At 38.8% G+C, this 12924-nt stretch overlaps 1 protein-coding gene across 3 annotated transcripts in view; it reads right to left on the bottom strand.

The window, feature by feature from the left end:
- Positions 1 to 179: 179 nt before the first annotated feature.
- The window catches only part of LOC139971929 (regulator of G-protein signaling 22-like), a 35743-nt gene continuing 22998 nt past the window's right edge, over positions 180 to 12924 (bottom strand). For all 3 annotated transcript variants that reach the window (XM_071978778.1, XM_071978777.1, XM_071978776.1), the window contains 5 exons: positions 10219 to 10410; positions 9001 to 9102; positions 7386 to 7581; positions 6583 to 6743; positions 180 to 3971 (listed from right to left, as the gene is read on the bottom strand). In XM_071978778.1, the coding sequence (XP_071834879.1) occupies positions 3762 to 3971; positions 6583 to 6743; positions 7386 to 7581; positions 9001 to 9102; positions 10219 to 10410 (861 nt within the window). In that variant the 3' untranslated portion in view covers positions 180 to 3761. The remainder of the gene's footprint in view (positions 3972 to 6582; positions 6744 to 7385; positions 7582 to 9000; positions 9103 to 10218; positions 10411 to 12924) is intronic.

A 12924-nucleotide genomic window follows, 5' to 3' on the forward strand; every position in this document is an offset into this window, starting at 1 on the left:
AATTTGTTGGTTGTGTTTATTTTTTGTGCGCTGAGAGCTGACAGCTATTATTAATAACAGGTAAATTAATAACCGGCCATAACTGTCCTTCCACACCCTCTCATTGGCCCCTTTTACCTGCTCCACCATTCATTTTTGGTAAACTTTGCAAAACTGAAATAACAAAAATTGCCATATGCTGGATTTCTTCACAATTTATTTACACGTACTTTGCATATAAAAAAAGATATATCAAGAATGTTTACGATTAAAACAGCAAATGAAAACAAAGAATGTGGGAAAAGTTCACATTTGGCACAGAAAGTAGCCCATAAAGCATACAGAAAAAAAAAAGAAAGAAAAGGTTTTCTTAACGTCTTGCTATATGTAATTTAAGTATCTCACACTGGGTGTTGAGTTTATACTGCAGGATAGGGGGGTTAACACACAAAATTTAGTCACATGTCATGAAAACTAAAAGTTACAGGCAAGATTGTACAGATTTTGAAAGAGTTCATCCAAAGGCTGAGATATTGAAGACAAAAGTTTAAGTTTATTGACTGTAAAACCTTGGAGAGAAGAAAGTCTGCAATGGATTTGAAAAAATCACACAAGCTAAAGACCAAAAAAAAACACTAGAACCATGAAAGCGATGTATTTGAGTGGCAAATACATTGCAGTAGCTTTAATAATTATAAACATTGATAAATGGCAAAGCAAAGATAAGTAGCTAATTAGGGAAAGTGAAAGACAAATGTATTGTCTTGACTAATGGAAATGTATAGGGACTATCCTTAAACTATAACCCTTAGGGGCATTGAAGACCCACCCCAAACCATGTGCGGCCATTTGAAAAAGTCAACTTTCCGTTGCTGGCCAAGTGACGCTTTGTTCATGTCGCTACAAAATGCAGACAGTAATTAAATGTGATACCTTGTTATCTTTTATCTAGACCTGAGATGTCCATCGCTGCTATTATATGTACACTGTGTTGTGCGTATTGACAGTAGCTGCATGTACTGACTGTGCACTATAGTGTCTAATTACCGATGGTCAGTGGCGTCACCAGACTTTTCAGTCTGGGGGGGCACAGGGGGGCACCAACATTTGATGGGGGGGCACTTAGGTGGATACGGATTGCCGTCCTGGGGGAGGGGTCTAAGGGGAGGGGGTGCCCCCTCCAGGTGCGGCGGAACGGGAAAATTATTGGGGGGGGGCTAATGTGTAGAGACTATCTAAGCGGAGCGCCACCATCGGTTGGCGCGGAACGTACAAGAAAATTTTGGGTTTTTCAAACCCCCAGATGGCCGGAAACGGCACTTTCCGAGTGTTTTATGCTGCGAATACCTAGCCCTAAAATATGGGTCTCAAGCCTGCATTTTCTCAGATTGCACGTAAAAGTCTGTAAAAACATTGTAATTTGTATATTCGATGGTGTTTTAAGAGAGTAGCTATTACTCGTAGTGTACTCGCAAAGACGTTTTTGAGTGTAGTAAGGGGATGTTGGAGAACTGGCTGAAATGAAGCAAGTCATTGGCCTAAGACGAAGTTGTGTTGCGCTTACCGGTACTCACACTCACTGCTTCCACTTTTCACGGGGCTTGAAGACGCGGTTGGGGTGACAATGTGGTCTATAGCCAGGGGACGGGCCGAGGGTCCCCCCAGCATTTACTAAAATTATTACACCTATATAGTATACGTGTGCATCGGACAGATCGACAAGTATGCATTGAAAAATGGGCAGATGCACGTTTCGGAGCCTTGGTAAATAATTGGGGGGGGGGCTTATCATGCATTTGCCCCCTCAACTTTTTCATTGGGGGGGCTGAGCCCCCCAAGCCCCCGGTTCCGCCGCCACTGCCCCCCTCCCCTTTGGAAAATTTTCGCATACGGAGGGCTAGATGCAAAATGCTGCCACATTTGATGCTAAATTCGATCTGAAGATATCTCCAGAAATTGCTATTTTTGAGGTAATGATTTTAACAAGGCGCAGAATTTTGCAGAGGATATGAACCACATGCTGTCGATATTATGCCTAACCCTATCAATAGAAGCTACATTTGTTGAATTAATGTGTGCATGACCCCGACTCCTTTCTTGTCCTTCTCGTTTTCGCCCATTATCTATTAATATGTAACAGGTTCCAGCATCGTTATTGGCTCCTATCAGGGATCTCACCATGCAATCCAAAGTTTGATCACACATCGAGTATGGCTCAGTATGCAGGTGTGAACATTCGCCATTTGTTCCTACAAGCATCTGACCTCAAATGACCTCTGCACCCCCTACACAACAGGGTTAATATATGGGTCCACAAATATAGGCGAGTATGGTGCCTGCGGACCCTCACATTCTCACATTTCGTCAGCTCCTAACCTGTCAACCTCAGACCAAGGCAACATATTGCAGTACCCTCCCTTCTCACAGTCATGTAGCTCGCGAAGCGGACGTGTATATCCGCTGGTATGGCGTGAGCACTGACACATTCAATGTAAATATCGACACCTGTTGTGATGGCGCGGGTTATGACTTCGATACCCGACGTTCAAGGATAAACTTTTTCATTTTTTCGCAGCTCATTTGAAGAAAATACGAATTACTGTGCTTCTTTGTCCTTATGAAAAACCAACTCAAATGATGGGAGTTGAATATAACAATATATATATATATATTTTTTTACCAACCCAAATCTCAGATGGGGGGCACTCGGGGGGGGGCACTAGGTTTTCCAGGGGGGGCACGTGCCCCCCTGGCCCCCCCTTGGCGACGCCACTGCCGATGGTAGCAAGCTGTGTGTATATTCTGGGATCGATGGTGGTGTCTAACACTTCTGTTACACCTCATTCGAAACTAGGTCAGATTACCGGCATGAGACGTTTCTTTGTACACCAGTCTTCACACCCTTTAAATTATAACTGTAGATGACTAAGACTGTTTGGAATGTATATAAGTTTAAAGTAGTCCCAGAGACTTGTAGTACATGTAGAATACTACAATTACCATTTTTGGTGGAGAAGTGATCTGCAGTATACATTACACCTACAGGTACAACATACAACAGATGTTCATATTTGCTGCTAATTTATGCAGGAATGAACTTTGCTACAGCAAGAGGATCAAAAAGAAAACATTACTGAACTCTTTAATACTGTTTGGGTGTTAAGTATTCCAATTATGGGTTCAAACCACAAATCACTTCAATTTTCACCATTTATCTTGGAATGACAGAATTAATTGGAAAAGGTCTTATTACTATGGTACATTTGTGACTGGGGCAAATACGGTTGTGGAGCAGTTCAAGAGCAAACTGTTTTCTCATTAGTTAACACCATGACAAATGATTAGAGATTAAAATAAAAAAAAGCTTGCCCTCCCTCTCCCCTCCCCCCCCTCACTCAAAAAATGGGATCTAAGCAAATTTGAAAAAAACATCTTTTTTGAGTTCCTTGAACACCGAAATGGACACTTCTTCCTTCTGACCATTTCTTACCAATATCAGTCTACAAATACAACAATTATATTCTATCCGCTCAACACACTACTACTGTATGCTACTCTGTACATGGAAGGGTGAAGATGCATAACACAGAAGACAAATACCACAAAATGAAAATGTCTGGGACGGAATTTGGCTGCGTCATTTGGGACTGAAGAACCACAGACTAGAGTACTGTTACAGACACATATGCTGTTGTTAGTGTGTAACTAGTGCTGGACTCCAATATAGTTCATTGGTAATGAATGGTAGTTAACATGCAAAATCCTACTTGTGTCTTGCTCTTTTAACTTTCAGTCACTATTTCCATTTTGTGTCCAAGTCTTCCAGCTCTTGATCCCACGTTAGAATCTTGAGAGAAGAGATTACTTCTGCTCTGCATGATCCTGGTCCTCTGCAGGGCTGTTCCGTGGCCCCCTTCTATGGTGCTGGACCTCCGACTTCTAATTGTTGCATTGTCATCCTCACTAAAATTATCACCTGGGTCAAAGGTTTGCTGCAAAAAAATGGTGAAAATGACAATGTAAGTCCGTATGGAATTTTCACCGGTCGTCCAGATATATGATCCTATTTCCATTGCCAAGTTAGTTGATCGTAATTACTGTTGAGTAGCAGGTCACTTGGTGGATTTACGCTCATTTGTTGCCAAATAAACAAACCGTGTCTTTTTCTATTCCAAACATAGTGGATTCATTCACCTCAATTGCTTTATGAGTATACTTCTGAGCTTTTTCATCATTTCGGATACTCTGCCTGGTCATCCAGCAGTGATACTTTGGAAATGCCCGTTGAGCAACCACAGATATCTTATAGAAGGTGACTCACTGATTTGTACAGGAAGATCAGGGTCAAGGGTTACATAACATCCTTCCAAGTCACCAGTGCATGCAATAATAATAATAATAATTAACAGTTCTTATATAGCGCAACTTACAATAAAGTCTCGCCATGCTGTACTTAACCCTGGTCATTGGTAACTTGTCACACCTAAACACCAAAGTGTGCACAATTCAAACAATCTCTCTTCGAGCACCACAGTGCACCACAACCACGTGTCCCCTGGGGGACTTCCCATAGGGTGCAGCCACAAACCGGCCATGCAACTATATTTACAAGTCACCTCGCAAGTCCCCATTTATACACCTGGGTGAAGAGAGGCAATGGAGATAAAGTGCCTTGCCCAAGGACACAACGCAAAGATCTGGCAAGGGCTCGAACCTATAATCCTTAGATCACAAGTCCACTGCCTTAACCACTTGACCACAACGCCCTCCTGCAAATGAGTTTGCTGTTTGATACACAGTGGTGGATCCAGGGACTCTGGGTCCGGGCCCACTTCTGATTAATTTGGCAATGAAGAGAAGCTATAAACATAAGTTTGATCAAAACAAGGTGCAAGCATTCCTTCTTTCACTGATATTTCCTTCTTATCCCCTCTCCCCCCCCCCCCCCTCCCCCATCCTTGAGAAAACCTGGACCAGCCAATGGGATAAACTCTCTACTTTTATTCAATATGGAAGTTTGCTTGAAAAACCCTCAAATGCAAAATGCATTTTAATATTGTAAATCCAACATTGGATAATAAGACCGAGGTAGAGGCATTGGAAACAAGGACCTTTTGGGTTCAAGTCCAGTTGTTATATTCATCCAAAATAACCTTGACCTATATTGGAACAAGAAATTATTGATTAATTTCACTCTCTCATTCCAGCATTCTCTTCCCTATTCCTTTAAAATTTAGTCCTGGATAAACCGCAACGATTATAAGTTAGGAATGAAGAGGTTAACTTAGGATAGGATAGGGTAGGGAAAACAGGTGCAGTAGATGAAATTGGTGCAAAGAAACAACACAGAACCCATGGTTAACTGAATCAGGTCTTGAAGAATATTTATAATTGAATTTATCACCATAGCAACATTTACAGATACAAACTTGAAAGTTTCCTCCCTATATTGTAGAAAGGTTATGCCCATGCAGACCAAAATGACCAGTCACTAAGTTGTAAAAAAATTTAATAAAAATTGTTAAAAATAATTAAAAAATCCATACATTAAATTGTGCATATATTGATTTATAACACAGTTATGTGATGTTAGGTTAGACCATAATACTATGCCGTCCAGTTGAGTTTGGCGGATTGGTTCCTTAATGTTACCTTTGTCTGGATGCAACCATAATATTTATTTCATTGATAGTCATTATTTCTGGTGATGTTGTAAACATTGACTGGCAGGAACTCACAAAAGCTTGATCATTAAATGGTTTGTTGCTTTTACGAAAGACAAATTCTGTGTATGTTGCTGTGGTGACGACTAATTTCAGTGTGTGAATTATTTTAGAACAGCAAGCGTGTGCATCTAATCATAAGAGTAGAACAAACAGTGTGGAAAGACAGAGAGCAATAACAAACAGAAGACCATGAAAATCAATACAATTACCCATTCCTATTATGCAAGAGTGTTGGGAAATGAAAATAACAATTCTTGAGATGTGAAATTTGACATCTATTGATATCGTAATGTAGGTAATTCTGAAGCATATATGACTTTGATACACTGCCAGGCAGGCTGGGCAGGCAGTGGGGGAGAAATCCAGGGGAGAAAAAGAGAGTTCTAGATAAAATCTAACTAAATTAGTTAAATGTATCTAATTACATACATGAAGGCGGCCACTAATCCCCACAATGTGCATAATTATAGTCTGACTTAATTTCCACCGGTAAGAGTCACAGAGGTTAATTCACGTACATGTTATGCACCCCAACCAAACTGTTACAAATTTAACATAAAGAAGCAGGTTTTGGATGCAAGTTAACAAACTAGCTTTGCTTTGCATGTTTATTAATATATTTCAAAATGATTAAATTTACCATTTCAAAAATAATTTGAATCATCACATGGTCCAGAGTCAACAGAATGGTTCATCAACTCAATCATCAATTTCACTCATCTCCAAAGACAAGACACAACTTTAGTTGAGTTCAAACCGTTCCTCCTGCCCCACCTTTTCCCCAACCCACTTCCCCTCTCCCCCTCCCCCCTCCTCCCTCCATATTGTTCGATATATAAACCTATGTTTCAGACCTCAACACAAAGCATGCACCTACCTTCCATTTCAGTCCTTCACTTAGAGAGAAAGTGACTCCTGTACCTCCCGTCCTGCTCTGGGGAGGAGTAGATACCATTGGTAAATTGAATTCTTTCTTGGGTTCCTTCATCTCCACAAATTTTCTCAACCTTTCTCTGGCTTGCCTGTCCCGCTTTGTAGCTGCAAAATGAAAGGAGCAGAACAGTTTTGTGGTTAACCTTTTGATAGAGCGTGCGGAACTTGATCGTCACAGACAACCATCGTGATGTTTGCCTGCCGGTTGGAGATGGGGAGAGATTCTACCTTTTTGGGGATCACAAAAAAAGTGTTTAATGGCAAAACAAAGAACTGATGCTAAATATAAGGAAGATATATCTCATCAGTGGAAAGGAAGAAAATGATAAGTTAGATTCGTTAGATTATAGGTCATGTATGAAATCAAAGACTAGAACTGGATGGGGTAACCAGAACAGACTTAGAATAGAATAGAGCAGAATGGAAGCTTTGTTGGTATTTAGAGCAGTTAAAGTTTTATGACAACATGCAATTTTAAATGTAAGCATTAAGTCACTAGTTTAAATACCCTTCTAACTGACAACATCTTTGCTTTTTCAAAATTCGTTAACACTTTCCCAGTCAGTTTTCTGTATATCATTTATACATACTTGAAACAATGAAGAAGCAATGAAGCAGAAATGTTGTTCTAAAGAGCAAAAATGTAGAGAGAGAGAGAAAGAGGGAGAGTGAGAGGAGGAGGGAGATAAACTGTGCTGGCATGCTCTCCCTCTAGTAAACTAATACAGTATCATGTTATGAACTTACACGGTAGCCGAGGTTTTGCTTCTCCAGAGTCTTGGTATCTTCTGGTAAAGGCCGCCCAGTAAGAGATCATTTCCTTGAAGACTGTGTACTGTGCCTCATCAAACAAGTTAGTATTATGAGGATCCTTGCCACGGTCCTTAAGGAAATTATCTGCAGTCTTGGCAGCTTTGTTGGACACCTCTGCAGGGACATCAATCTGGAATGAGACAAGAACAAGACTCAATTATGGAGGGCGTTGTGGTCAAGTGGTTAAGGCAGTGGACTTGTGACCTAAGGATTACAGGTTCGAGCCCTGGCCAGATCATTGCGTTGTGTCCTTGGGCAAGGCACTTTATCTCCATTGCCTCTCTTCACCCAGGTGTATGAATGGGGACTTGCGAGGTTACTTGTAAATATAGTTGCGTGCGCCGGTTTGTGGCTGCACCCTATGGGAAGTCCCCCAGGGGACACGTGGCTGTGGTGCACTGTGGTGCCCCAGGAGAGATTGTTTGAATTGTGCACACTTTGGTGTGTAGGTGTGACAAGTTACCAATGACCAGGGTTAAATACAGCACGGCGAGACTTTATTGTAAGTTGCGCTATACAAGAACTGTTAATTATTATTATTAATTATCTAATAGGTTGGAGTGCAGATAGAAGATGACAGACATACGGACATTGATACACACTAAATAGATGAATTGAATGATAGACTGGTAGATAATAATAGATATAAACCTACAGTCAAACATGCTGACTGATGGATATAGAAGTTTTCCACGCGGTCTAGAAAACTGGAAAATTCATAGATCATTAGGGATATACACAAGCCTTTGTTTTTGTATTAGTCTTGAAAATCCTTAAATTTTGAAGTTTAATCGGGAAATGTGAGGAAGAAATCCGCAGTAAAAAAGTCTTCTATATTATTTATTTTCATCACTATTACTTACAAAAAGTTTCTAGGAATGCTACACTTTCTGGCCAATTTGTGTAAAAGGTCTTTATTTACAGTGTACATTCATCACAGTAAACCATAACACAAGTTATGGTCTCGAAAAATTGATCAATTGAAAAAATTATAGATGTTAATAGATATTGATATAATCTACAGATTATATTTGAATTATAGATAGACAGTCTAGTAGATATAAATAGTAATTGATGCATGTGACTGATCGATTGAACTACTTATAGATGTTAATAGATTTATAAATCAATATTGATATAATCTATAGATGATACTTGAACTATAGACATAATGATAGATATCTTGCTAAATGCAGATACACTGACCCAAAAAATATATAGATATTATGTGACAGATACATTGATAAATGTATATAAATAGATCAATAAATTGCTGGATATTGAGAGACAAACTATCATCTTATAAATGCAACTATAAGGCTAGCCCTGGCCGCATTTGCTGAGATAGAGTATGTCTAATTAGGTAAAAAAAAACTGTGTAATATCTGTTTTGAGGAGAAAAACATAATTTCTTGAGGTACGACGGATTTTCTACGAATCAAACGCCACAGACTGACAGCATATTATTTTGTGCTCATTATGTCTTTGTATGATAGATAATGCATACCAGCATCTCGGATGAAGACCAAAGGAGACAATTAGAACATACCATGACTCCTCCGTTCACGAGAGGAGACTCCAGAAAGCAGTCTAGAATGACCTCGACCTTCCTCTTCAACATGCTCAAGTCGGCACTGGAATTGTGTGCTTCCTGTAATGGAAGCGGGAAAAAAAATACAGGAATATCATAAGTAGAAATCAGGGCTTGACAGAGCCGAGTGAGGGAATAACTTATCCAGTATCGCATCCCAAAATGCTTTGCGAAACGGGCAAATTGCTATACAAGTGCAAAGACGTATAGCAAGTTTTTGTATATAGTAATAATACGTAATACTTATATAGCGCCTCCCAGAACTCTTGCAGCGCTGTACAATAAAAAATAAGTAAAAAGGAACATAAACAGTTAAACGAGGCTAAGAAGTATAATGACATTTTAAAAACAGCTAAAAAGGAACGTCTTCAAAATCTGTCTTAAAACGATTATGATAAGGTGTTCCAGGCTTCGGGAGCGGCAGAGCTGAAACACCTGTCTCCATAGAATTTAGTGTTCCACCTGCGAGGACGGCAGAGAAGGGTTTTGGACGAGGAGCGGAGACAACGTTGTGGTGAGTAGGAGGCGATGAGGTCTGTCAGATAGCCAGGGGCCATACCGTGGATAGCTTTGAAAGCAAGAAGGGCGACTTTGTAGTGAATGCAAAGATGAAGAGGCAACCAGTGCAGGTCACGGAGGATTGGAGTGATATTGTTGTGCTTCCTGGAGCGAGTAACCAGACGTGCGGCCGAATTCTGAATGAGCTGAAGCTTAGAGAGTTTGGAAGATGGAATGGCATACACAGGAACCATATTATTTTATATGAGACAGAGTTCAGAGCCTTCAAGGTTGCTATGGTAAATTTGAACACTAATTTATTCCCTGTAAAAGGAATAATGTTACCATGGGTGCATAATTATGACTGTATCAAAAACGGAATATATTCTGTATTTTCAATGACAAAAAATTGGAAAATTGGAAAAGTTAAATATCAGGAGGGTATTTTTTTATTTTTGTAATATTTCTGCTGTAATATATTGAACTTTTTTTCTATCAAAAAGAGAGTATAACAAACTTTATATTTTAACGTTTTACAGATTTTCTTTCCTATGACGATTATGATGAAGATGACGACAACAATGATGAATAAATGCCAACAATATAAAAAAAAGAAAACAAGAAGAGTAACCATAAGAATGACTATTTATTCCAACCCATAACTAGACATTGGATTACCTTAAGTCTTTGGGCTTCAAGATAAAACAGGAGATCTTTGTCCAAGAGAGGCATTCCCTCTTTTTCACCGTATTCAATCAAATAACGATGAAATGCCATCAATTTTCTCGGAGGTGCCGCTTTCCCAGCTCGATTAAGCATTGCCTGAAATTCATTTTTGTCCTGAGCATTTGGCATTTGCTGACCAGATTGCTGTGAGAAAATATAACCCATCTTGTTATTGGAATGTCCTTTTTTTTTACTTTCCATTTCTGTGTGGTATTCTTATGAGACGATGCAGAAATGCTAATATATAGAGTTTCAATATTATTTTTTCAATTGAAACTAGATTGCTCAGGTTTGTGAAAGTCAAGGGTAATGATCAAAAGATCACACATATTGGATTTTTCTCTGGATTTATTCCCTGAAAACTTAGTCCTTGCCATTCCTTGGTCTGTATATCTATTTCCTTGGCTCCTATGCTCAATTCATATTGTTTTAATTTTTTTCCTGTGAGTTTGCTAATGATCTTCAACTTGTATCACATTTTCCTCAAAAGGTTGTAAGATAATATGAATATATATGAATATGCAAAATACCAATTTGATAAAGGTAAGTGTAATAACTATGACACACAGCATAACCAACTGTCCTGGATTTTGCCAATCACAGGTTTACACACTGAGCTCCAACTAATACCTAACCCCCCTTCATCACCGATTGTGAAGGGGAAATCACTCCAGTTTGGCCTCTGGTCCATCCAACATTCATTCTCTCTCTGGAAATATACATTTCTTTATTAAAAAATACAATTTTCACAACCAAGTTTATATCCAAAAACTATAGGATATTCCAATCTCAGATTGGAAAAGAAAAATCCTGTTGCATAATTGAAATAACAAATAGGAATTCAGATAACACATAAAAAATCTTTCACAACTTATTACATTAGGGAAACAGTCCCCTTACAACGAAGGTGCAAAATTTTCCACTTGAATTGTTGCAAAGTGGCTGCTTATCTGGCTATACCACACATGGTTGAGCAGGTTTTGTAAGATGAGCAAGATAAGAATGACCACAAGATCGCTTATGCGAACTAATTTAATTAAACCAGTTTCACAGGACATAAGGGATTATATGCACTTCAATGAGCAATCAAGACAGTATAGAGTGTATAGTTGAAATGATATTGACTTCTTAACGTGTACTGTGTTGAGTGGAAGACTTGCATTTAAAACTCATCTCTGTACATGTCAAGACCTCAACTATCTTGTAACTATGTTTCTATGTAATATATAAATAATAACACAGATTTAGGATGACAGAAAAGCGAAGCGGGGGGAGGGGGGCGGAATGATACTTCCGCCACTCCATATCTTTCACAGGGGGGTGCGGGGGGGGGGCTGTGTTTCAATTTCATGTCGTAGGCACACCAATCCTTTCACCAAAGAGTGATTACAATGATAACTTTTGCATTATGAATCTTATTTGCTGTTTTTTACAATATTTTTTTTATATTGCTTCCTGGGCTTTGTTCAGCTATTACATTATATCAGCTCTTGGGTATCGAAAGTTTCAACGCGCATGTTGAAATAACTAGCATAGTGTTGGTTTCCAAAACTTTCCAGTTATTATTTGCAAGCCCAATTTTTGATAATTCTTTTATTTCCATTTTTTTTTGTAGTTGTCTCCACTTTACAGCGTTAATTGTTTTGTATCTGTACATTTAATTGTTTTTGTATTGCTATGTTTTACTTTTTATGTACAACGTTGAATGTAAAAAGCAGGGCCTTATTGGAAATCAGCTTTTGCTGAATAAGCAACCCTGGATAAAAATGCGAATAAATAAAAAATGTCGGGCATTCGGGCCCTCCATACACTCGCTCAGCGCCCGCAACACAATTTCATAATCTAAGGTACCTCCCTCCGACCAACCTATTGATATTATGTGCTATTCGCCTCATAAGAATAGGAGGATGCTGTTAGCATTGAATGTTATTTTAAGGGGATCCGTAGATACAAATTGGCACCCGTGATCAAATCTCCGTATATTTAACTCGGTTAGCGTAAAGCTAACTTCTCCCGAGGACCTGAAGTATCATAACCAATAGTGAAATGAACAATATAATAATATACAATAATAATAAGAACATTAATATAAGAAAATAAATAATGACTGGGAGTCATTTTTCCAAGAACAAGAGCCATTTCTGAAATCACGTAAAGGTTGCCACATATTCCAAACTAGTATTAGCGCATGAAAAGAAGAACGATAGCCGCCCGTTTTTTCCCTTCAGATCTCAGTACGAGAAACATGTATTTTATTTATATAATAGAACAACTTTCATTAATATTTTCCTACCCTAGCTATATGTCGATTTTACAAAACCTTCATGAAAACAGACTTTTTGAAAATGGATTTTGAAGCTCAGTTAACAATTTAAGAAATGCTTAGGCCTACCGTTAAATACTGGCGTCAAAAAATACATTTCGTATTTATTCCAATAAAGATCCACAACGGATAACAATGCTAAGTAGAGCTTACTTAAAGAGAAATAGAAGCTGCATGTACAGCATGGTCATTTTAAGTATCCAAGTACTATACAAAGAGATCGAGTTCACCGAAACATCCCTTTTCTTATCACCTGAGGAAAACCGTCTTTTATAAATTATAGTAGGCCTACCATACAGTACTTTACATTTGATACAAAAGTTTCTTCTATACAA

Source organism: Apostichopus japonicus, chromosome 8 (assembly GCF_037975245.1).
Source record: "Apostichopus japonicus isolate 1M-3 chromosome 8, ASM3797524v1, whole genome shotgun sequence".
Classification (NCBI taxonomy): domain Eukaryota; kingdom Metazoa; phylum Echinodermata; class Holothuroidea; order Aspidochirotida; family Stichopodidae; genus Apostichopus; species Apostichopus japonicus.